At 43.8% G+C, this 27,156-nt stretch overlaps 1 protein-coding gene across 1 annotated transcript in view; it reads right to left on the bottom strand.

The window, feature by feature from the left end:
* The window catches only part of LOC112073764 (diacylglycerol lipase-alpha-like), a 43,029-nt gene that overhangs the window by 10,895 nt on the left and 4,978 nt on the right, over positions 1–27,156 (bottom strand). The window contains 19 exon segments of the mRNA XM_070440270.1: positions 1,466–1,580; positions 2,573–2,625; positions 2,627–2,763; positions 2,766–2,778; positions 2,915–2,989; positions 3,075–3,141; positions 6,934–7,076; positions 7,232–7,312; positions 7,581–7,658; positions 9,143–9,226; positions 9,953–10,103; positions 10,476–10,600; positions 10,701–10,778; positions 10,929–11,063; positions 11,208–11,295; positions 11,570–11,708; positions 11,915–12,016; positions 14,067–14,278; positions 14,462–14,563. Of these exon segments, the coding sequence (XP_070296371.1) occupies positions 1,466–1,580; positions 2,573–2,625; positions 2,627–2,763; positions 2,766–2,778; positions 2,915–2,989; positions 3,075–3,141; positions 6,934–7,076; positions 7,232–7,312; positions 7,581–7,658; positions 9,143–9,226; positions 9,953–10,103; positions 10,476–10,600; positions 10,701–10,778; positions 10,929–11,063; positions 11,208–11,295; positions 11,570–11,708; positions 11,915–12,016; positions 14,067–14,278; positions 14,462–14,556 (1,971 nt within the window). The 5' untranslated portion in view covers positions 14,557–14,563.

Genomic DNA, 27,156 nt, shown 5'->3' with positions numbered 1-27,156 from the left:
GCAGTACGGGTACGCGTGTGGGGCTCGTGGATTAAGGAATGGAAGGAGATGATGTTGCCTACCTTCAGCCACCTGGGGCCAGCCGAGTCAGGATATCCAGCACCAAGTTGCATAGGGAGTGATAGTCCCAATGGTGAGGAGCTGTTGTGGTGAGCTTAGCGTATTGTAGTGATGATCAGCATCCCGTCACATGCATTCCTTTGTCCAATGGGTGAGGACAGTGTATAATACAATCATTTTAGTACACATCTAAGTGTGACATGTTTTTATGCTATTGGAATAGAAACTGTGCCTAGATGAAAAGCCTGGCTTACGCCGACATACTTTTGGTATTAATGTGCATTGCATACGATATTTTGCTGCGTTATATAATAGCATGGCCTCTGTGGTAGCTGGTGGACAGAGGAGGCCCCCCTACTCGAGCCTCTGGGGAGGATAACTAAGGTCTTTCAACGAGGTCATCATCCCGCCATGCTAACGGACCATGCTCACATGGGTGTAGGAGGGGAGGGCTAACAGGGTCGTGTGATTAATAGATACTGTCCATGTGTCTCTTGTGGTTTTTATGTGAGTGTTTCCGTAGATGTGAGAAGAGTTGTAGAGTAAACTGCTAAGTGCGGGCTGCGTCTGTTGGGGAAGGTGCAGAAAAGGTAGCGGCAGCGCTGGGTGAAATGCCACTGAAGGGATAGTATCAATTTAACCAAAAACTCATTCATAACTGAGTTGGCCAGGTGATGCAACGGATGAAGGTCCATACCAGGTTTGGAAGTCGGAAGTAACATACACCTTAGCGCAAATGACATTCAAACTCAGTTTTTCAATTCTGACATTTAAATCCTGTAAAATATTCCTGTCTAGGTAGTTAGGATCACCACTTTATTTTAAAGAATTTAAATGTCAGAAATAAAATAAGAGAATGATTTATTTCAAGCTTTTATTCTTTCATCACATTCCCTAGTGTGTCAGAAGTTGACATACACTCAATGTATATTGGTTAGCATTGCCTTTAAATTTAACTTTTGGGTCATACCGTTTTTGGGTACGCCTCCACAAGATTCTACAATCCGTTGGGTGATATTTGCCCATTCTCTGACAGTGCTGGTGTAACTGAGTCAGTTTGTAGGCCTCCTTTGCTACACGCTTTTTCAGTTTGCCCAACAGTTTTCTATAGATTGAGTCAGGGCTTTGTGATGGCCACTCCAATACGTTGACTTTGTTGTCCTTAAGCACTTTGTCACAACTTTGGAAGTAGGCTTGGGGTATTGTCCATTTTGGAAGACCCATTTGCAACCAAGCTTTTACTTCCTGACTTGATCTTTAGCCTACTGTACTCCCTGTATACCCACGACTGGGTGGCCTCACACAGTTCCAACTCCCTCATCAAGTTCACTGACGACACAACAGTATTAGGCCTTATTACCAACCATGACAAGACGGTCTACAGAGAGGAGGTAGGCATTCTTACGGCGTGGTGCCAGGTAAACAACCTCTCACTCAACGTCAGCAAAACAAAGGAGCTGATTGTGGACTTCAGGAGGAACCAGGCTGGGCACGCTCCCATCCTCATCAACAGGGCCGCCCTGGAGACGGTCCAAAAAAAAAGTTCATCGGCATAAACATCTCCAAGGAATTGAAATGGTCAAACCACACCGTGGTGAAGAAGCTTCAGCGCATAAGACGGCGGGAAGGATAATTGGTATYGATCAAGAATCAGCCACCAACCTGCACATAAACTCATCCTCCTAAAAGTTGAAAACATTTCACAGGACACTGCTCATCCCCTTCACTCAAAACAGATAGATATGGGGACTCTTTCATTCCAACAGCCATTAGGCTGTATAATAGATAGTCTGTTGGTCCCTCCAGTATACAGCATATTGCACTTTCACTTTAAACGTGTAGCTATAGCACTTTGAATTAATTATTTTGTGTAGTTTCTGTAAAGTATTTTTAAGCACATGACCAAACAAATTTCCCCCTGGTGGGATAATAAAGTTGATCTTAATCTCTGAAGGAGGCACGACAGCAACTCTGCAACCTCAAGAGGCTGAAAAAATGTGGCCTGTCCCCGAGGGCCCTCAGTGTTCTACAGGAGCACCATCGAGAGCATACTGTTGGGCTGCATCACAGCCTGGTACGGCAACTCTGCCGCCGCTGACCGCAAGGCTCTACAGAGGGTGGTACCCTCAGCCGAACGCACCATCGTGTGCACACTGCCTGCCCTCCAGGACACCTACAACACAAGGTGTCGCAGGAAGGCCAAGAAGATCATCATGGACCTCAGCCACCCGAGCCACGGCCTGTTCTCCCTGATTTCAACACTCAATATAGGTGCATCGTGGCAAAAACTGACAGACTGGCCAATAGCTTCCAACCCCAGATCATCAGGCTGCTGAGTAGCCACCAATAGGCTGCTTGCTACCTGCTCCCCCTGCCCCCAGACTCACTTCACTTCTCTTTGACCTGCATTGTTGGTCAGAGGATTCCACAGTACCCTGAAATGACATCTGTGACCCTGTCAATGTGACTAATAAACTTTCTTGTGCCATCATTGTAATGCCAGGGCTCTTACCATGTCTCTGAGGGGTGGTTGTGGACCACGTGGATGACCTTGCCCGGGGGGTAAGAGAGGGGTGGAGGCTGACAGGGCGATGCTGAGATCACTGGGGTGCAGCCAGAGACGGGTGCTGGGGGCACAGGGCTGTCTGGGCTGGGGGCCGTCGTCCACAGGCAGCTCGGACTTAGGAATGCACTTAGTTCCCCTGCAATGATCCTCCACTGGCAGAGAGATATCAGCATTACAACCTATACTGATAGCGGTTAGTGCACAGTGTTGATGCTTCCTTTCTGTAGAATATACAGAGTTTGATCACACACACACAGTTTGCTATCTATTAGAAAGACATGCCGCTACCTTTGGCTTGTCGCTCTTCTGTAAGACTTCCAGCAGGTGGCGCCGAAACCCTCCATGAGAGAGAGACAATCCTATGAGAGACAAACAGGAGAGAATGAGTACAGCTGTACATCATGACATACGATACTTGAAATAGGTGGGTTTCTACATAGATGACATACCTTGGGACAAGGTCCTTCCAAAAGACAGAGGTGACAAACTCTTTGGAGTACTCCATGGCATCCTCACTGTAGAAAACAAAACGATGAGGAGAGTCAAATCAAATGTTATTGGTCACACACACATATTTAGCAGATGTTACTGCGGGTGTAGCAAATGCTTGTCAGACACAAAAAGAGAAAGAGGAAGTGAAAAAAGGAAGAGCGGTCAGAAAAACTAAGTGTTTGTCTAGTAAGAGTGTGATGTGTACTCTTTCCTCCGTCACCACTGAAACTGTTGCTGCTGAATTTCCAGCCAGACGTTTTCCACACACACAAATCACGAGTATGATCTCATTCCAGCTAAATAATTCAACATCTCTCCACAGCAAACGTCGATGTGTAGAGGCATCAAGGCCCGCAATGAGTTGCCCCTCGATAAAAAGCACCCAAAATAGACAGCGGTGTCATAAAAGGGATTGGATCTAATCAATATCAATAGATGAGATCAGAGACAAACGTGCTAGATCACGAGTCACGACTGACAAATATGAAGAAAAAAGATCTCAGCACAGAAAACACTTGGTGTAACAGAGATGATGCTTCTGAGTTCCTGCCTTATAATCTAGAACTGGAGGACTTGACAAAAGGCCTCTACTCATCTGATCAGCACAGATAATCTAGAACCAGTTCCAACCACAAATGACCTTCTCAGAACAGCACTGGACTGGCAGAGCACTGGAACATGTCATAGGCCAGCTTTTTCAAGCAGAAATTTGCATCCTGTAGCTCTAACTCCAAAAAGTTCTGGGACACTGTAAAGTCCATGGAGAATAAGAGCACCTCCTCCCAGCTGCCCACTGCACTGAGGCTAGGTAACACGGTCACCACCGATTAAATCCGTGATAATCGAAAACTTCAACAAGCATTTCTCAATGGCTGGCCATGCCTTCCTCTGGCGACTCCAACCTTGGCCAACAGCCCCGCCCCCCCCCGCTGCTACCTCGCCCAAGCCTCCCCAGCTTCTCCTTTACCCAAATCCAGATAGCAGAGTTCTGAAAGAGCTGGAAAACCTGGACCCATACAATCAGCTGGGCTTGACAATCTGGACCCCTATTTCTGAAACTGTCCGCCGCCATTGTCGCACCCCTATTACCAGCCTGTTCAACCTCTCCTTCGTATCATCTGAGATCCCCAAGGATTGGAAAGCTGCCGCGGTCATCCCCCTCTTCAAAGGGGGAGATACCCTGGACCCAAACTGTTAAGACCTATATCCATCCTGCCCTGCCTATCTAAGGTCTTCGAAAGCCAAGTCAACAAACAGATCACTGACCATCTCGAATCCCACCGTACCTTCTCCGCTGTGCAATCCGTTTTCCGAGCCGGTCACGGGTGCACCTCAGCCACGCTCAAGTACTAAACGATATCATAACCGGCATCGATAAAAGACAGTACTGTGCAGCCGTCTTCATCGACCTGGCCAAGGCTTTCGACTCTGTCAATCACCATATTCTTATCGGCAGACTCAGTAGCCTCGGTTTTTCTAATGACTGCCTTGCCTGGTTCACCAACTACTTTGCAGACAGAGTTCAGTGTGTCAAATCGGAGGGCATGTTGTCCGGTCCTCTGGCAGTCTCTATGGGGGTACCCAGGGTTCAATTCTCGGGCCGACTCTTTTCTCTGTATATATCAATGATGTTGCTCTTGCTGCGGGCGATTCCCTGATCCACCTCTACGCAGACGACACCATTCTGTATACTTCTGGCCCTTCCTTGGACACTGTGCTATCTAACCTCCAAACGAGCTTCAATGCCATACAACACTCCTTCCGTGGCCTCCAACTGCTCTTAAACGCTAGTAAAACCAAATGCATGCTTTTCAACCGTTCGCTGCCTGCACCCGCACGCCCGACTAGCATCACCACCCTGGACGGTTCCGAACTAGAATATGTGGACATCTATAAGTACCTAGGCTAGACTGCAAACTCTCCTTCCAGACTCATATCAAACATCTCCAATCCAAAATCAAATCTAGAGTCGGCTTTCTATTTCGCAACAAAGCCTCTTCACTCACGCCGCCAAACTTACCCTAGTAAAACTGACTATCCTACCGATCCTCGACTTCGGCGATGTCATCTACAAAATAGCTTCCAATACTCTACTCAGCAAACTGGATGCAGTTTATCACAGTGCCATCCGTTTTGTTACTAAAGCACCTTATACGACCCACCACTGCGACCTGTATGCCCTAGTCGGCTTGCCCTCGCTACATGTTCGTCGTCAGACCACTGGCTCCAGGTCACCTACAAGGCTATGCTAGGTAAAGTGCCGCCTTATCTCAGTTCACTGGTCACGATGGCTACACCCACACGTAGCACGCGCTCCAGCAGGTGTATCTCACTGATCATCCCTAAAGCCAAAACCTCATTTGGACGCCTTTCCTTCCAGTTCTCTGCTGCCTGCGACTGGAACGAATTGCAAAAATCTCTGAAGTTGGAGACTTTTATCTCCCTCAACAACTTTAAACATCTGCTATCCGAGCAGCTAACCGATCGCTGCAGCTGTACATAGTCCATCGGTATATAGCCCACCCAATTTACCTACCTCACCCCCATACTGCTTTTATTTATTTACTTTTCTGCTCTTTTGCACACCAGTATCTCTACTTGCACATGATCATCTGATGATTTATCACTCCAGTGTTAATCTGCTAAATTGTAATTATTCGATTTATTGCCTACCTCCTCATGCCTTTTGCACACATTGTTTATAGATTCTTTTTTTTCCTACCATGTTATTGACTTGTTTATTGTTTCTCCATGTGTAACTCTGTGTTGTTGTCTGTTCACACTGCTATGCTTTATCTTGGCCAGGTCGCAGTTGCAAATGAGAACTTGTTCTCAACTAGCCTACCTGGTTAAATAAAGGTGAAATAAAAAAAAAAAAATAAATATATATATTCACACAACCTCTTTCACCATGATTTACATTGCAATCCAGTTATAGGGGACTGGCTGCTTTAGAGGTTATTTAGCTTTGCCACAAGGCAACAAGAAACAAGCCCCATATAGAGCCTAATATCTACTGAAAGACACAAGCCCCATAATAGAGCTTAATATCTACTGAAAGGCACAAGCCCAATAGAGCCTAATATCTACTGAAAGGCAAGCCCCATAATAGAGCTTAATATCTACTGAAAGACACAAGCCCCATAATAGAGCTTATAATATACTGAAAGACACAAGCCCCATAATAGAGCCTAATATCTACTGAAAGACACAAGCCCCATAATAGAGCTTAATATCTACTGAAAGACACAAGCCCCATAATAGAGCTTAATATATACTGAGATACAGCCCCTAAGAGCCTAATATCTACTGAAAGACAACAAGCCCATAATAGAGCTTATATACTACTGAAGACACAAGCCCCATAATAGAGCTTAATATCTACTGAAAGCCACAAGCCCCATAATAGAGCTTAATATCTACTGAAAGCCACAAAGCCCCATAATAGAGCTTAATATCTACTGAAAGACACAAGCCCCATAATAGAGCTTAATATCTACTGAAAGAAACAAGCCCCACAATAGAGCCTAATATCTACTGAAATACACACATGGACATGTTACACAGTGATCTTATGACTGTTGAAGGCGAGACGTTTCAGTGTGCGTGTTTAGTGTACTATTGGTAATTTAGTTCCCAATGCAATTCCAGCCTATACAAGCAATGGGATATGGATGTCTGATGCAAAGTTCTCTTGATCCGAGTAGGTCTTGGTGCTTTCTYTCCTGTTGCAATAGCTACAAGTGGCTACAAGCAATGGGCCAAGCAACTACATCTACCATATAGTTTGATGACATGATGAAGGCCATAGTTACCTCAGAAGGCCACCTGGTGGAGAGTAGGAGTAGCACTGCAGTGTGGGGTACTGGGGGCGGAGCAGGAAGGACAGAATGGCTGCAGTACCGGCACCAAGGGAGTGTCCCACTATCACCAGCCCGTAGTGCATGGTTCCCTTACCCTGAGAAAAACATTCGGATTAGACTTGTATACACGCACACACACACTCTTCTAATGCTCTGTTCCTATGAAAGTGTTAGTTATGCAAACCTATTACATTTCAACCAATATACACAAATCCTTTCTACCACACAGACATATTCATCACTCATGTACCAAATCTCTTCCAAAGGCTTGTGACAAGATCATTTCCTGCTCCAGTTTCTTCTTAATGTACTCTGCTGAGTAAACCATCCCCTGAGAGAGGAAGAGAAGGAAGGAGGGAAAAGGGGAGAGGGAGAGAGGCAGACTAACATTCATTTTTTCTTCGCTTCAGCATCTTTATTAAATAATTTTAATATCCACTCATTTTACATCTATAAATCATTCCACTTTTGAGAAGTGAAATGGCCCCTGTGCTTTGGGAGCACATTGCACTCTTGGGGATGGTTTGTAACAAAGGGTGAAGAGACACCCAAAGGAACCTCTGATTTGACTAGGTCTGGCTGGGTGAATGCATTCTTACCTTGTGGCCCAGCCAGTTTCCATGCTGCTCCTCCACTGGCAGACGCTCAGAGTCCCCTGTGAGATCAGTCAGGGCATCCTAACACACACACACACACACACACGTTATGATACTACTACATGCACTTAAAGAGATTCTCTGGTACTTTTGTAAACTTTTTTGCGACTAGTTCTGAAAGTAGCACTCACGAGCCAAAAGTGGTCCCTGAAAACTGCATACTACTTCACATGTGCAGATATGTGCGCCATATCATTGCTCTCGGTCTCCCGGCAACCTCATTGGATTACACTGGGCAGGCCTATGCTAGCTGTCACTCAGCGGCAGGAAGCCTAGCGGTTAGAGCGTTGGGACAGTAACCGGAAGGTTGCTTGTTCGAATCCCCGAGTTGGCAACGTGGAAAAATCTGCCGTTCTGCCCTTGATCAAGGCAGATGTCGATTAAGGCAGCCACACGGCACCTCTCTGATTTAGTTATTGGGTTAAATATGGAAGACACATTTCGGATGAATGAATTCAGTTGTGCCACTGACTAGGTATCCCTTTTAAAATGCGAGGGACTGAACTCATTGGCCAGAACTCAAATTGCTAGGGGGCTGGGCCACATTGGGGGAAATGTAGAGAAAATGGCACGGCACAGCTTGAAGGAAACAGTCGCTTTCAAACTAGGGATTTCGTGGCCAATTGAGGTAAGACAGTAATTCTGCTCATAGATTATGCATGTATGTATGAACTACACATTGACACATCTAGACCAAATAGGGAGGTTTAAAAAATACTTTCTTAGTTGCCAGAGAATGTCTTTATTGGTGGAGGTGATAACAAAAGATGAAAGACAGGAGAGACAGAGTATGTGTGTGTGAGAGAGAGAGAGAAAATGTGCTTCATTTCCTCAAGTAAAGAAAAAACTATTTTGATGTGAGAAAAATAACCGTGACATTTTAAATAGATGGGTTGACACATATTCGAGGCGAGTTCTGAATACTGCTAGCAAGTGCAAGACATTTTCTTTCTGCTCCAGTTAAATAATATTCTCCTTTCCTTGGACACTGTTAAAGAAAAGTTACCTCATAAATCGTGCTGCGGAGTATAGTGATTTTACAGTACTTGAGCAAAATTGAGCCCAGAGAATGTTCAGCCAACAAGAGAGAGGGTGTGGGAGTTCAGTTGAAGATGGAGACTTCATGGGAATTTGATGTCATAGAACTGCGAGGAATTTAACTTCACTGAACGTCGTTGTACTGCTTAACATTGTATTGTGCTCCATGATTGACTGTCATGGACTTTGGTGACTATCTGGTCATTCACTTGTGAGTCATTGTCTGCATCCCAAATAGCACCTTTTGGCCTATATAGTGGACTGTGTAGGTTGTTGCAGTCTTTTTGGGAGATGCCATCACCCTCTCTCTTTTTTTAAACATTACATGCACAACTTCCGACCAGAAGCTCTTGTCAAAAAGTGTTGCAATATATAGAGAATAGGTTGCCATTTGGAACACAACCATGGTCGTTTGATGACTCTCTGGTCAGTCACTTGTGAGTCATTGGTTTGTCACTGTGTCTTACTTTGGGGGACAGGGTTCCTCGAATGCTGATGACAACTTTCTTTTTCCCATGATCCACAGCCACAAAGAAAGGTGTCTCGTAAACCTATGAAGGGGAGAGAGAGAATAGTGAGAGGTAGCAGCTAAATCTATATATTTTGGTAACACACATCAATCAAAGGCATCGCAGAATAAACAGCCAAGGACTATAATGATGTCTTCCATCATGGAGTGTCCTGGCCTAACTCCCTCTGTGATGCGAGTCTGCAGAGTCCAGACCCTCCACTCTTCTGCTAGCTAGCCTGCATGGTGTGGTTTAATGGATGGAAAGTCAGACTTGGCCCAGTTAACAGAGAAGTCTGCTTTACAAATCAGTCAGTGTGTTTTGAGTGCTCTCTTTCTCGCTACGGCAACTTCCCTCTGCGAACAGGAAATAATTAACAGGTGGAATATTTTGGATGTGATTTGGAAAGTATTTGTCCAGCCAGACGATTGGCAGTGTGATTTACTTCCCTTGCTACAGAGCAATGCAAGGTGTTATATTACATGCAAGGTGTTATATTACATGCAAGGTGTTATATTACATGCAAGGCGTTATATTACATATATTGTTGAGGGAACTAAGTGCAATATATCATCAAGAAGTCATTTCGAGAAACAATTCCAAGGCGAGTGATACAGCAAATTTTTGACTGACAGACAATATGACAAATCATACACCTGTTCATCTGTACTTTGCAAATTGCTTCTACTAACACTGCATGTTGTATCTTCTGTATTCTACTCATGCCTGGTAATTGTCCAGACTGTCACCCTTCCATTTGGTACTCACCGCGTCGTGCCAAGATGTGTAGACAACGTGGACCTGCTTCAGCTCTCTGTCCAGGAAGTGGCGGCGGATAGCCAGGACGTTACAGCCACAACAGTTATCCTCCTCCACTGTCACTGTCTGGGACAGCCTAGAGCCAGACCCTGATGTACAGCTGAGAGAGGAGGAGAAGGGGAGAGAGAGAGACAGAGAGAGAGGAAAATGGAGAGAGAGAAAGGGGAGAGATGGAGAGAGATTACTACAATAGATCCTTAAATTGAGTGTGCGAGTCTAAAACCCAAACATATCTGTGTGATTCAGTGTATTTAGGTCTTTGTATCACTAGTCAAGTGGGTCAGTGTTTTGTCTGAACAGTGGAGTGGAACACGCTGTGTGTCAGTGCTCCATTGTTTACCCACTGTGTCAGAGAGTAGGGTCTGACCAGAGTGTTATTGTCCCAGTGGAATACCACGTTGTCAATACTGATGAATGTGAAATGTGAAACCGGTGTAAGTGCATGGGATGGGAGGGAGGCAGGCAGACTTACTGGCAGGAGCTGGCCAGGCGGCACAGCCCACAGGCAGGCTTCCTCATCAGGTACATGGGCCAGCCGTACGCTGCCAGGGCAAACAGCATGTAGTAACACACCTCCTTGTACATGCCCATCTCCGTCTGAGGGACACACACACAATGTTAAAAATACATCCACAAACAGAGAGAGGCTACACCGCTGCCTTAGATGTTCAATATAAATCCACAAAKACACACTCACCGAGTTCTTAAGGTCCAGGTATTTGGTGTTGCGAGTTACAGGCATTCCAGATAAGAAYGCTAAAATGTCATTGTTGGCCTGAGGGAGAAAAACAACAATTTCACACATTGGAATATACAGTACTAGTAAGACTGTCAAACACAAACACACACAGGCCCTCCAACTCTGTTAGCATTTTACCCATCCCTCTCTCTTTCTCTCTCCACACTGGTCCCTATCCCCTGTTACCTGGTCCAGGATGGCACCTCTGTTGGACCTCTGTCTCTGGCGAAGCAGCACCAGGCCAGCTATGATGTCACTAGGCACAATGTCCAGATCTCTGAAGAACTCTGCAAACAGGCTGGCCACCTCYGAATACGCATCCTAACGGGAGAGGAGAGATKGAGGTTGAACCTTGAATAACCACAAGAARYGATCCRAACCACAACCATTGKTTCTCACTYAATAGATTGTATCATACAGGAAGTTGGGMGATGGATAGAGGAACAAGAATTCTATTTCCCTCACAGARTGTGTGTCCTGGGCTCGGGTGCAGCACATGAAGAACTTCAGTCTCCTGCTCCAGCTGCTGGCTTGGCCCTCCTCTAGCCTGTGTCTGAGGAAGGGAGGCACAGCAGGATGGTTACCTTAGTGTGCTGTGCTGMGTGAGGACAGAGTAGGACAGAGAGGGTAGTAGTGTGTAGGGRAGATGGTAGTAGTGTGTAGGGAAGAGGGTACCAACCTGAGGGTGCAGGTGGTATACTCTGTAGAGATGGTAGTGTGTAGGGCAGAGGGTACCAACCTGAGGGTTTAGAGATGGTAGTGTGTAGGGCAGATCGTACCAACCTAAGGGTGTACAGGCGGTAGTATGCAGGGAAGAGGGTACCAACCTGAGGGTGTAGGTGGTGAGGTTGCGTTGGCGTCGCCGGGTGGCTTTCAGTTTAACAAATGTGCGTCCCGTGGGGTCAAAGGTACACATGAGCGTGAAGCACACGCTGAAGATCACCAGCCAATTGCACACCACAATCCCTGGGGTGAGACGGGATAGTTTTGATATATTGTGATCTTCATAACGAACCACGCAATGGTGTAAGAAAAGCAAAACATGCCCATGYGCATTTCTACTCCATTACTTTGTTTTACAAGTCCGTCCTTGTTCTCTTTGAAGATTACTCTAGTCTACAACATATTTACTCTAGTGATTGCTGCTCCCTCGTACTCCCTCTCTAACTCACCCAAAGCAAGGTTCTTGGCAGTGACATCAGAGCARGGTTGGTAGTATTGGAAAAGCCAGGCGATCCCCACCACTGCATATACCAACTCCACCAACAAYATGGCTGAAAGAGAGAAAGCAGGGAGGGAAGAGAAACAACATTACTCAATATTGTGAAATTAGACAGGATACTTCAGAAAGTATTCAGACACCTCAACTTWTCCCACATTTTGTTACGTTACAGGCTTATTCTAAAATGTATTTAAAAATAAATAAATCCTCAGCAATCAACACACAATACCCCATAAAACAGGTTTAGAAATGTTAGCGTCATTTTTGCAAAAAAACTAAATACCTTATTTACTGTTAGGTTTCTTATTTTTCAGAGTAAATAACTCACGGACACTAGAGAAGCTTTAACCAAGTTTAATCATTCCCAAAGGTTCTGTACAGCTGTAATCAGACAGCAAAACATTTTCACATCACAGTTTATTTACATCCTACTTAAGACAGTCCCTCTCTACATCCTTAGTTTATGCCCAAGAGAAAGAAGGTAACCAGATACTAACCCTGATTACTCCCTTAAGAGGAACTGACCTCAACCCTCATTCACCTAATCCACAGATATCCATCTGTATTCCCTATATCAACACATCGCTCTCCTCTCCTCCATCAAACACATTCCAAAGCCTTCTGGGTTGCTACAGATTCTTTCTATTCAAGGCTTCGCCTCTATCATTTATTTAATATCTCAATGTTCAAAGTTTAGCCGATTCAACATTACATAAGTATTCAGAACCTTTGCTATGAGACTCGAAATTGAGCACAGCTGCATCCTGTTTCCATTGATCATCCTTGAGATGTTTCTACAACTTGATTGGAGTCCACCTGTGCTAAATTCAATTGATTGGACATGATTTGGAAAAGGCACACACTTGTCTATATAAGGTCCCATAGTGCATGTCAGAGCAAAAAACAAGACATGAGGTCGAAGGACATGACCTCCGAGACAGGATTGTGTCAAGGCACAGATCTGGGGAAGAATATCAAATAATCTCTGCAGCATTGAAGGTCCAAAAACACAGTAGCCTACATCATTCTTAAATGGCAGAAGTTTGGAACCCCCAAGACACTCCCTAGAGCTGTTCCGTCGGCCAAACTGAACAATCGGGGGAGAAGGGCCTTAGTCAAGGAGGTGACTAAGAACCCAATGTTCACTCCTCTGTGGAGATGGGAGAACCATCCAGAAGGACAACCATCTCTGCAGCACTCCATCAATCAGGCATTTATGGTAGAGTGGCCAGATGGAAGCCACTCCTCAGTAAAAGGCACATGACAGCCCGCTTGGAGTTTGCCAAAAGGCACCTAAAGACTCTCAAACCATGAGAAGCAACATTATTTTTCGCCTGAATGCCAAGCGTCACTTCTGGAGGAAACCTGGCACCATCCCTACGGTGAAGCATGGTGGTGGCAGCATCATGCTGTGGGAATGTTATTCAGCGGCAGGGAGTGGGAAACTAGTCAGGATCGAGGCAAAGACAAACAGAGCAAAGTACAGAGAGATCCTTGATGAAAACCTGCTCCAGAGCACTCAGGACCTCAGACTGGGGCGAAGGTTCACCTTCCAACAGGACAACGGCCCTAAGCACACAGCCAAGACAAAGCAGGAGTGGATTCGGGACAAGTCTCAATGTCCTTGAGTGGCCCAGCCAGAGCCCGGACTTGAACCCGATCGAACTTCTCTGAAGAGACCCGAAAATAGCTGTGCAGCAACGCTCCCCATCCAACCTGATAGAGCTTGAGAGGATCTGCAGGGAATGGGAGAAACTCCCCAAATAAAGATGTGCCAAGCTTGTAGAGTCATACCCAAGAAGGCTTGATGCCATGATAATTGCCAAAGGTGCTTCAACAAAGTACTGAGTAAAGGGTCTGAATACTTATATAAATGTAATATTTCCATTTMGAATTTTTTATAAATTAACAAACATTTCTAAAAAACTGTTTTTGCTTTGTCATTATGAGGGYAAAAAAACAATTTATTCAGTTTAAGGAAAAGACTAACATAATAAAATGTGGAAAAGTCAAGGGGTCTGAATACTTTCTGATGGCACTGTATGTTAAGCGTGACTAATATATATATAGTGTGTCTGTGATAACATGCTGCTGTGTCTTACCTAGTCGTATGTAGATGACATACTGCACAGCTTCTCTGGGCTGTGTGTAGAGGATGCTGCCTCTCATACTCAGCCATATGATGGCGCTCTCACAGATCAGGCAGCTGACCAAGATGCCCAGGTACCCCCGGCCATGGTCCACCAGGGTGACCGAGCAGGACTGGTCCGAGCCATAGGGCAGGCTGAACAGAACCACAGACAGAACCACCAGCCTGGCAGGGGAGGGGGAGGGAGGGYGATGGTCACAGATGACACACCCATGGTTCAGACAACATTTTTGGGGGTAAATTTTCCATCTCATATACAGCTTCATACTTTTAGCTTGGTGAGGGGACCAGACAGACAGACACAGGAACATACACTCACAGAGAGAAACATCCAAACGCAGTACTCACCAGATGCAGTGCAGTAGAAAGAGGAAGAGGGCGGGCAGCACTAGGTCATCACTACCAACTGACCAGCGCCGCCGAAACATCACCATACCAGGCATCACTGCCCTGTGAGGGAGAGAGGAAGAAAACAGCACATTACGACACAAATCTTTACAACCTCGAACAAAAGAGCGCTTAAAATAGTGGTTTAACACACACCCTTGGTTTTAATAAATCCTGCCCACAGTACCCAGCATCGCTGCCCTCGGAGAAAGCAAGAGAGGACGATAAATAAAAAAAAGCACAATGTCCACATCATGGTGTGATCAAAAGGCRAGACCCTCTTTCCCCACTGACCAGCTTTCATAATAGCCAAGACTTCCTCAAAGCTCTGCTGCATCAGTCAGACTATAGCAGAACTATCAGTACGCTCTGTTTCTCCTCACAATGAAACTCTCCAGATGGAAAGAGAGGTGAAATGGAAATATGGAGGGAAAGAGTGTGAGAGGGGYAGGGAGGGAGACAGTGGGATAATGGCTAAGCTAGTTTATGTGGATAATGTGGCCCAGGTAATGAGTGAGGGTGTGAGAGAGGACTTGTTTTAATGGGTTTGTTTGTTACCATATGCTCTGGCAACGTGAACACCGCTTTCATTCTTCCCTTCCCTTGATCCAAAAGGGCAGTCTAAAACAAGTCAAAAGTGCCTTAGGCCTAGATTGAACTGAAGTAAAAGAGAGGGAGAGCGTGAGGGATCTGGAGAGGTGGCTAGCCTTAGCCTATAGTGGTATACCGTTAGCATATTTGGTCAAAACAGAAGCAAAGCCCACTGTCACAAAACACATGGGTAGCAGATGGTTAAAAACGTGTAAGGAACGCCTAGTGTGACAGTGTACCAAGTTTGTGACTCATTTTATAGAGAATTTAACTAAAGCGTGGGGGCAGGGATCCTAAAACTGGATAAAGTCGGCAACTACATATTCCATGATTTTCAAGACAACTATGTCTAGAGTATGCTTCAATAAAGGCTGGCTAAACAGTGTGACAGGTCTATATGGTCTCACTAAAGGTTAGGACAACATTACTGCTCTGCCCCCCCCTGTCGCCGGCTGCCACATGGCTTCCTGTGGGTGTGACTCACATTATAGAGAAGAGGGTAGGAGGAGTGGAATGAGAGAAGAGGGGAAAAAAGGAATAAGAGAGTAAACCCCTTGTCATTTAGGCCYAAACAAAATTAGACTAATGAAATATAGCAGGTCCCACAATGCAGGAGGTCTGTCCTCCACCACTTGAGACAGTGACGTCATCACTCCAAARCCTCCAGGCCGTGTGTTATAGCCTAGATACAGGTTGCAGTCCCCATGGGGATCTTACCAGTGAAACACACTACCACTTTAACTGGAAAGGCTATATCAATAGAATCAGTGAAGCAGCACACTCTCCCATACCAATAAGCCCATGTGCTTTTATTGAATCTGATTAGGCCTAGGTTTAGAAGTCTGGGACAGGTATTGACGGAGAGGATGACGGAGGAGAAGGCTCCCGGGTGGCGCAGCAGTCTAAGGCACTGCATCTCGGTGCTAGAGGTGTCACAACAGACACCCTGGTTCGAATCCAGGCTGTATCACAACCGGCCGTGATTGGGCGGCACACATTTGGCCCAGCGTCATCTGGGTTTGGCCGGTGTAGGCCGTCATTGTAAATAAGAATTTGTTCTTAACTGAACTGCCTAGTAAAATAAAGGTGAAATACAATTGTAGGGAGAAGCCGYGTTTCTGTTCTCAAACCCCTAACTGTCCCTTTGTCTTTCAGAAAGTATAATAGGTTACATATTAACTATTAACATTGCTTGCCTTTTAGGGTAATGGCTCCTAGGACCTCTAACAAAGAGAGTATGGATTTAATGGCAGGCGTAAACGGCTTTCCTTTGCCAACTGGTAGGCTATTCTAGGAACCATACATGTAACTGTATGACAGTCAACACAAATCCACAATACCCAGGTCATAGAAACTGTATGGAATACAGCCATACAGTATAATTCATTTGGGATAAATTCCTTTGATGATAAACAACACAGGCTGATCCATACTCCTTGGTTTGGCTGTACTCCATTAGTGCTCATACAGACAACAKCCAGCTCATCTCACAGTAATATCCACTGTCCAACTCCAAGCCCTCCCATATGGCAGTGACCTCCCCAGAGCCCACCCAAGCAGAGTTCCGCCGTCCAGTCAGGACTGTGACCTCTGCTGAAATGGTTTTTTCTACTGTAGCTTCAAAACGAGGATATTAAATCACTCATCAGTGCATGTCTTAAACCCACAGGCCACCGCATGCGCTTAGCATAGGGCATCCATCACCCTAGAGATGTGCAAGACTCTGGGTAAACATTTATCAAATGCACTTAGGTAGGTAYAACTGGGCTTCTGTTGAATTGGAAAACTTTTGAAAGCGTTTTCTTTTGTGGTGTAACATGAAGAAAGAATTGAGAAATATTGTAGGGACATAATAATGAGCCATTTTATTCAACAGACTCAGCATCAACAACATGGCAGGAAAGCTAAGTGATACTAAGAGATTCGGCGAGACTAAGAGACTTCCAGGTCATAAAGACCTCAAAGAACATGATTTTAGGAACGTGGATGGCACCTTCAGCTTGGAAATGCAGAGACCATATTAAGCTGTTAGAAATGTCCCCAAACCAGTTGAAGAGAGAACATACAGTACCAGTCAAAGGTTTGGACAGACCTACTCATTCCAGGGTTTCTCTTTATTTMAACTATTTTCTACATTGTAGAATAGTGAAGACATCAAAACTATTACATTTCACACATGAAATCATGTAGTAATAAAAAAAAAAGWGTTAAAAAAATCAAAATATATTTTATACATTTGAGATTATTCAAAGTAGCCACCCTTTGCGTTGACAGATTTGCACACTCTTAGCATTCTCTCAACCAGTTTCATGAGGTAGTCACCTGGGATGCATTTCAATTAACAGGTGTGCCTTGTTAAAGTTAATTTGTGGAATTTCTTTCCTTCTTAAGGCGTTTGAGCCAATCAGTTGAGACGTGACAAGGTAGGGGAAGATAGCCCTATTTGGTAAAAGACCAAATCCATATTATGGCAAGAACAGCTCAAATGAGCAAAGAGAAACGACAGTCCATTAAATGAATTTCTTTATCATGTCCCTTTGGGGAAATGTAGTATTGCGTATACGGTTTCAGGCCACTCTACAAGACAGTTCTCTGCATTCTGTCAACTGTGAGTCATAGAATCTCTCACTACTACAATCTATTCTAATTTGGATCTGTGAATCCAACTAACATGTGTTTTGTGGAATGTTTGTATGACTCAGAGAGGAACCTCTTCAGCATAGTGCTTTGTCTGTCCAGTGACGTCACTCAAAACAATTATTAAAACCCTTTCCTGTATTAAAATGACCTAGTGGCCTCATGGGTGGAATATTAAACATTTTCACAATTTCATAACTAAATATATGAACTCAGCAAAAAAGAAAATTCCTCTCACTGTCAACTGCGTCTATTTTCAGCAAACATAACATGTGTAAATATTTGTATGAACATGACAAGTTTCAACAACAGACATAAGCTGAACAAGTTCCACAGACATGTGACTAACAGAAATGGAATAATGTATCCCTGAACAAATCAAAAGTAAGTCAGTATCTGGTGTGGCCACCAGCTGCATTAAGTACTGCAGTGCATCTCCTTCTCATGGACTGCACCAGATTTGCCAGTTCTTCCTGTGAGATACCCCACTCCTCCAACAAGGCACCTGCAATTTCCCGGACATTTCTGGGGGGGAATGGCTCTAGCCCTCACCCTCCGATCCAACAGGTCCCAGACGTGCTCAATGGGATTGAGATCCGGGCTCTTTGCTGGCCATGGCAGAACACTGACATTCCTGTCATGCAGGAAATCACGCACAGAACGAGCAGTATGGCTGGTGGCATTGTCGTGCTGGAGGGTCATGTCAGGATGAGCATGCAGGAAGGGTAGCACATGAGGGAGGAGGAGGTCTTCCCTGTAACGCACAGCGTTGAGATTGTCTGCAATGACAACAAGCTCAGTCCGATGTGACACACCGGCCCAGACCATGACGGACCCTCCACCGCCGAATCGATCCCGCTCCAGAGTACAGGCTTCGGTGTAACGCTCATTCCTTCGACGATAAATGCGAATCCGACCATCACCCCTGGTGAGACAAAGCCGCGACTCGTCAGTTTAGAGCACTTTTTGCCAGTCCCGTCTGGTCCAGCGACCAGATGGGCAGGGACCCCGGGCATCTTTCTTTTGGTGTTTTTCAGAGTCAGTAGAAAGGCCTCTTTAGTGTCCTAAGTTTTCATAACTGTGACCTTAATTGCCTACCGTCTGTAAGCTGTTAGTGTCTTAACGACAGTTCCACAGGTGCATGTTTATTAATTGTTTATGGTTCATTGAACAAGCATGGGAAACAGTGTTTAAACCCTTTACAATGAAGATCTGTGAAGTTAATTGGATTTTTAACAAATTATCTTTGAAAGACAGGGTCCTGAAAAAGTGACGTTTCTTTTTTTGCTGAGATAAAAAATAAATAAAGCCAAAAATAAAACATTTTTCTATGTTAAACAGTTTTGTTATATTTCATTCTTCTATGATGTACAGTGGGGAGAACAAGTATTTGATACACTGCCGATTTTGCAGGTTTTCCTACTTACAAAGCATGTAGAGGTCTGTCATTTTTATTTAATAAAATGCAAATTAATACTTAAAAATCATACAATGTGATTTTCTGGATTTTTGTTTTAGATTCCATCTCTCACAGTTGAAGTGTACCTATGATAAACATTACAGACCTCTACATGCTTTGTAAGTAGGAAAACCTGCAAAATCGHCAGTGTATCAAATACTTGTTCTCCCCACTGTATATAAAGTGTAATATTGGGATGCAAACTCAAAAATGTAATACATCTGACATGGTGTCTTCTTTTTTTTAAATTAAGCCCATAACCATGTGTGTTTGAGGTGTATACTGTTGTTTCAAAGTAGATATCATAACCTCCATAGATAAAAGACAGTACTGTGCAGCCGTCTTCATCGACCTGGCCAAGGCTTTCGACTCTGTCAATCACCGCATTCTTATCGGCAGACTCAATAGCCTTGGCTTCTCAAATGACTGCCTCGCCTGGTTCACCAACTACTTTGCAGACAGAGTTCAGTGTGTCAAATCGTAGGGCCTGTTGTCCGGACCTCTGGCAGTCTCTATGGGTTGCCACAGGGTTAAATTTTCGGGCTGACTCTTTTCTCTGTATATATCAATGATGTCGCTCTTGTTGCTGGTGATTCTCTGATCCACCTCTACGCAGACGACACCATTCTGTATATATCTGGCCCTTCATTGGACACTGTGCTAACAAACCTCCAAACGAGCTTCAACCCCATACAACACTCCTTCCGTTGCCTCCAACTGCTTTTAAATGCTAGTAAAACTAAGTGTATGCTCTTCAACCGAATGCTGCCCGCACCCGCCCGACTAGCATCACTACTCTGGACGGTTCTGACTTAGAATATGTGGACAACTACAAATACCTAGGTGTCTGGTTAGACTGTAAACTCTCCTTCCAGACTCACAGTAAGCATCTCCAATCCAAAACTAAATCTAACAAAGCCTCCTTCACTCATACCGCCAAACATGCCCTCGTAAAACTGACTATCCCACCGATCCTTGACTTCGGCGATATCATTTACAAAATAGCCCCCAACACTCTACTCAGCAAACTGGATGTAGTCTATCACAGTGCCATCCGTTTTATCACCACCCACCACTGCAACCTGTATGCTCTCGTTGGCTGGCCCTCGCTACACATTCGTCGCCAAACCCACTGGCTCCAGGTCATCTATAAGTCTTTGCTAGGTAAAGCCCTGCCTTATCTCAGCTCACTGGTCACCATAGTAACACCCACCCGTAGCACGCGCTCCAGCAGGTATATTGCACTGGTCATCCCCAAAGCCAACACCACCTTTGGCCGCCTTTCCTTCCAGTTCTCTGCTGCCAATGACTAGAACGAATTGCAAAAATCACTGAAGCTGGAGACGTATATCTCCCTCTCTAACTTTAAGCATCAGCTGTCAGAGCATCTTACCGATCACTGTACACAGCCCATCTGTAAATAGCACACCCGACTACCTCATCCCCATATTATTACTTACCCTCTTGCTCTTTTGCACCCCAGTATCTCTACTTGCACATGATCATCTGCACATATATCACTCCAGTATTAATGCTAAATTGTAATTATGTTCACCTCTAGGGCCTATTTATTGCCTACCTCCCTAATCTTCTACATTTGCACACACTGTACATAGATCTTTCTATTTGTATTTTCTGTTATTGACTGTACGTTTGTTTATGTGTAACTCTGTGTTGTTTTTCTTGGTCACACTGCTATGCTCTATCTTGGCCAGGTCGCAGTTTTAAATGAGAACTTGTTCTCACCTAGCCTACCTGGTTAAATAAAGGTGAACAAAATATATATATTGTTTCAGAATACCTGTGTGACCCTGATTTAGCCCACTGCAGTAAAAGGTTAACCCTTTTAGGTTTCATGTTTGACTGACTGTCAACCACCTATCTTGCCCCTGCTAGGCCTATTAGAATGCAGCTTACTGAGTATAGCTTAAGTAATATTGCAAGAATATTACTGTTATAGTTTGTCTGTTAGGAGCCCATTCAGATGGGTAAAGTCATGTTCACAATGACCCATTTTACACAGCCATTTGTTTAGTGTGCTATACTACATTTGACAGTAGGTTTAACACCAGATCCCTATTTCACATACTAGTTACAGCAGGTTTATTGTGCCAAGCTTGTTTAAGCCCAGGTTAGTGCAGCACATTAAACCAAACTGTTCCAGTCTCAGCAGTTTGAGTCTAACTGCGGCAGTCTCCACGTGCCATTTGTATCAGGTCAAGTGTAAGTGGGTCACACAGTGATGCTTCACGTTTAAGTTTGGTAAGCAAACGTCTTGCCTCCCTCTCTCTCTCCGTTTTAGGCCAACTCAGGAGGGTTCGCCCGTAAAAGCAAATAGACTGTCTCTGGACATCTCTGCAAACACACAGAGCAATACAACTGGTTTGAAAATAAACAAACCAGGTAATCACTCCCATAAAGCTCTAAATTGTGGTATTTGTAATGCTTTCCTTCAGGTGAGGTTAGAAAAAGGCTGCTCTCATATACGCTATGCTACTATTAAATCAAACATTAGAGAAAATTCATTTTCAAAAAGCTTGGTAACAACAGGTTAACTTCTTATCAAATTGAATGAGGTATTTTGTAAACATACTGCCTATCACCCTAGGTGGCCTTTTACCTGATAGAAAATATCATCATAGTAAAGTAATGGAGGCTATGACCAAAACCCACCCACTCCAAACCATCAGCACTACCTTGGACCCACATTTCATTTCACAGCCATTTGAGGCCTGATGAATTTGAGGAGGTAGGATAGATGGAGGTATATTGGTAAGTCATTTGATGTGTGATTAGTAGATTAGTTGATTAAATGCAGTCCAATTATCCCCAGTCCAATGCTTCAGCCTCTCTGTCGGTATGGCTGGTTGACATTCTTTGACACTTAATCTGAAAGCTAGCTGTCACCTCATCGCAATGCCTTTAGAGGTGACTGTGTATCCAGTGGTATCTAGAATTATTGGATCCCTTGATAAAGACACGCAAAAAAATACAGTATAAAATAATACTGACCTATATTGTGTGCCCKAAAAATACAAACAATTGTATGCCCTAAAAATATAATTTCTCAAAGAGATTTTGTTGAACAWGTAATAAAAAATAAAAATCTAAAAGAAAAGGCCTCAAAATGATTGGATCCCCTGGTTTTCAAACTCCAGCACCCTCCAAGGATAACGACACTGAGCCTTTTTCTAAAATGTTTTKTAAGATTGGAGAACACATTGGGATTGATCATAGACCATTCCTCCATACAGAATCCTGCGATATCCTTCATCTATGCTTATGGACTTGTGTGTGCTTGGGGTCAATGTCTTGCTGGAAGACTCACAAGTTTCAGCCTCCTGGCAGAGTCACCCAGGTTTTTGGTTAAAATGTCCTGGTACTTGATAAAATTCTTGATGTCATTGACCTTATCCAGTGCCCCTGAAGTTTGCTAAATGGCATTGGAATTTTGATTGGAACCGGTGCTATGGGTCATTTCCATATAAATGACTCATGAGCGCCAACATGTTAAGTTCATAGGAGCATGTCAAATCGGGTGTCAAATGAAAACTACGAGTCTATATATACATCTTTGAGAAATTAAGGAATATATATATTTTTTTAAGTAAATGTTACCCTTTTTTTTTTTTGATAAACAAAGGAGTTGATTTGTCAAACATATGAAAAATGAGTCTTAGAAAACATCTATCAGAAAGTCTTAAAAAGGTATCATAAAAACAAAAAACACATTTACACTGAACAAAAATATAAACATGTAATATGTTGGTCCCATGTTTCATGAGCTGAAATAAAAGATCCCCGAAATGTTTCACACGCACAAAAAGCTTATTTCTCTAAACTTTTGTGCAGAAATTTGTTTATATCCCCGTTAGTAAGCATTTGTAATTTGCCAAGCTAATCCATCCACCTGACAGGTGTGGCATTTCAAGAAGCTGATTAAACAGCTTGATCATTACACAGGTGTACCTTGTGCTGGAGACAATAATAGGCCACTAAAATGTACAGTTTTGTCATACAACACAATGCCACAGATGTCTCAAGTTGAGGGAGCGTGCAATTGGCATGCTGACTACAGGAATGTCCACCAAAGCCATTGCCAGAGAATTTAATGTTCATTTCTTTACCATAAGCCACCTCCAACGTTGTTTTAGAGAATTTGGCAGTACGTCCAACCGGCCTCATAACTGCAGGCCACGTGTAAACATGCCAGCCCAGGACCTCCACATCCAGCTTCTTCACCTGCGGGATCAGAGACAAGCCACCCGGACAGCTGCACAACCTAAGAATTTCTGCACACACTGTCAGAAACATCTCAGGGAACCTCATCTGCATGCGCGTTGTCCTCCCCAGGTCTTGACCTGACTGCAGTTCAGTGTCTTAATTCACTTCTGTGGGCAAATGCTCACCTTTGATGGCCACTGGCATGCTGCTTGTACCGGGCAGATAGCAGTATGGTGTGGGAGAGCGGTATACTCGCCCATATGTCAACAGAGTGCCCCATGGTGGCGGTGGGGTTATGGTATGGGCGGGCATAAGCTACGGACAATGAACACAACTGCATTTTATCAATGGCAATTTCAATGCACAGAGATACTGTGACGAGATCCTGAGGCCCATCGTTGTGCCATTCATCCGCCGCATGATAATGCACAGCCCCATGTCACAAGGATCTGTTCACAATTCCTGGAAGCTGAAAATATCCCAGTTCTTCCATGGCCTGCATACCCACCAGACATGTCACCCATTGAGCATGTTTGGGATGCTCTGGATCGATGTGTGCAACAGCGTGTTCAAGTTCCCGCCAATATCCAGCAACTTCGCAGTCATTAAAGAGGAGTAGGACAACATTCCACTGACCACAATCAACAGCCTGATCAACTCTATGCGAAGGAGATGTGTCACACTGCATGAGGCAAATGGTGGTCACACCAGATACGTACTTGTTTGCTGATCCACGCCCCAAATGTTATTTTTTTAAGTATCTGTTAACAGATGCATATCTGTATTCCCAGTCAGGTGAAATCCATAGATTAGGGCCTAATTTATTTATTTAAATTGACTGATTTCCTTATTTGAACTGTAACTCAGTAAAATCTTTGAAATTGTTGCATTTATATTTTTGTTCAGTATAGTTTAAGAAACATTGCCTTGTGCCTTAAAATTCCATTACCAAAACCCCACATATCTTTAAGATATTTTCAAATCTTTCTCCCTCATGAGAAGGGAGGATAATTAAAGTTCAGAAGTAAGAAGGTAGAGACTTATCAACTAGTTGGTGTTTTTACTAAGATACATTTTGTTTATGAATGATTTGGATATTAAAAACTGAAATTATGTTACCAAATCGGTAACAGAATATCTGCAATTAAACTGGCTACACTGGGAAATCCTAACAGTCACAAACCACAGTTGGGTCATCTGCTACTGTCCTCCCTTCCACTGCCATACTGTTATGTTCAGCTGATAACGGTTTTCTTTCTATTTCTGTCATCTGGTGGTCAAAGCAGGAGTGTGAAAACTCTGGATAACCGCTAGACTACCTGCCGGTAGGGGTTAAGTGTTGGGCCAGTAACTGCAAGGTCGCTGGTTCAAAATGGCGGAGTGATTTCTGCATATTGCACCCTTAAATGTGAAAGACACATTTTGGTTGAATGCATTCATTTGTGCAACTGACCACGTACCTCACTCTCTCCAATGCATGTCAACTCTCCCAGCTCTTACTGACATCTACCCATGAGCTGCCTCTCGTTCCATTTACTGTAACCAGCATCTTCACCCACTGAGCACCGACCGACACKGGACAGAGTTTTGTCAGTCCACCCTGGCCTTGATTTCAATGTCCACAGACAGCTTTTTGGTCCAGTCTGGAGCAGCGTTTATTTCAACACAGACGTCTGGACCAACCGTCATCTGGCCTAAACGTAGATGTCCATGATTGGTTCAGATTTGGTCCAATCAGGACCAAATCTGAACTAATCATAGACGTCTATGTTTCGCAAGTTTGGACAGTAGAGTACAGTACAGTGCATAACAGTACAGTCAAGAAAAGCCGAGATTAGTTCAGTACTACAGTGGAATTCCACTACAGTGGAATTGAGTCGAGTGGAGTAGAGTTCAGTACACAGTACTGAACACTAGAGTATAATGTACTCAGATTTCTGGTATTGAACACTGCTGTACTGAGATTTTTTCAAACTCAAGGTGTCATGTCATAGCTAACACCCCATTCTTTCTGAAGACATCTTTGAATTTGGAACAGACATTTTTTTGGAAAATAAATCTCACTCAGTTTGTGACCATTTACCTAAATGATGTTACCAACTTTGCTTAGTTCTTTCAATAAATGTGGTTTTGTAAAATGTTCAGTGTACATTTGTTTAATTACTCCTTGTGCATAGAGTTATAGAGTATGGGTTGTATAGAGTATGGGTTGATAAACTTTAAAATCAATAGTTTTTGTTTGGCATACATTTTAAGTGGGTTTGGCCTTCGAAAGAACAATGCATATGCAGAAAATACCTCATTCTGTAAAATATGCTGGTGGATCTTTGACACTGATGACACTCGGGAGGCAGTGTCCTCCAATTTCATAAAACATTTTAGAAAAAGGCTTAATGTCGTTATCCTCACAATGGGAGGGTGTTGGAGTATTGAAAGGGGATCCCCAAAAATGTACCGCCATCTTTAGATTTTTTTCAATTACTTGTTATACAATTGCTCAGAGAATGAGATTGTGTAAGTATAAAATATATCGTTTTTAAATTGAAAAAAGTAGCATTCAATGTAGCTCAGTATTTGTATTATTTTTTGCTTATCTTTATTAAGAGATTCAATAATTCCAGACCCCACTGTACATCCACAAACATCGTGCTAAAACATTGTGTGCATGGCTGTTTGAGGCCACATGAACTAGCTGGTTCCATACCTTCTGCCTCAAGTGTCATACTGTATAGCACTGAGTGGTCATGGTTAACCCGAAGAATTGAAATCAAGGAACATTCCGTGCTGACTTTTGTTACACTTTCAAGTTATTTAGAGGAAACACTGACATTGAACTGTAATGATACATTGTATCCAATTCCTCTAATAAATCCTTAAATACAGTAATCCAATTTATTCTCAGAAAACAGGGAGAAAACACACGGTTCTATGTGACAGGAAGGCTCTATTTTCTCTGTCCAGACTCAAAGCCATCAAAATAAATAACTACCAGTAATTTATTGGGTAAATCACCAACGTTTCGGATGCCGAGTTTATATATGGAGTGTGCGACTATTTTTATAGCTTATTCTCCGTTAGTCAGCACCTCTACATAAAATAATGTTCTCTGGGTGTGCGCCAGCTCATGTTTTTTATCAGACTGAAAAGAGAGACTTCACTGCACATAATGCATAATGAGTACGCACTAACAAGTGGGCTACACAATCAGAACGTCATATTTACACACATACATCCAAATGCATATACTATCACACAAAGTCACAGAATAGAGTGTGGAAGGAGGAGAGGTGAAAGGGATTGAGTGGGCGGGAGTGTGAGCGAAAGACAGAGAAAGAGGCAGAGGGAGAGTGGGAGTGAGTGGCACATGGCTTTCAGTCTAAAAAAGGGAAAGAGCGGCATGAAGCCAAAACCAGAACCTGGATTAGCTAGATAAAGAATGGGGAGGGGGGAGAGGATAAGAGAGAAAATGTAGGTTTCTTCACTGTTGAAATGGTGCAAACGCATGACACTGCTTTCGCGGTCACAAACGTCTTCTAAAATATGAATAGWSAATGAGCGTGTGGGTAGAGTGAGAAGAGGGGTGGGGGCAGGAAGATGAGAAGGAGAGACAGTAAAAGAGGGAGAGATAGGCTAGAGATTTAATGTTAAAGGTAGGCTGGATGGTGCATGGAAGAGGATGTCGTAATAAAAGACAGAGGTGAAGGAGGAAGATGGAGGAGTAGGCCTACTAGGAGAAACGGAGGAG

This window comes from Salvelinus sp. IW2-2015, unplaced genomic scaffold, assembly GCF_002910315.2.
Source record: "Salvelinus sp. IW2-2015 unplaced genomic scaffold, ASM291031v2 Un_scaffold2355, whole genome shotgun sequence".
NCBI lineage: Eukaryota > Metazoa > Chordata > Actinopteri > Salmoniformes > Salmonidae > Salvelinus > Salvelinus sp. IW2-2015.
The sequence above is the reverse complement of the archived record's forward strand: the minus strand, read 5'-3'. Positions and strand labels throughout refer to the sequence as shown.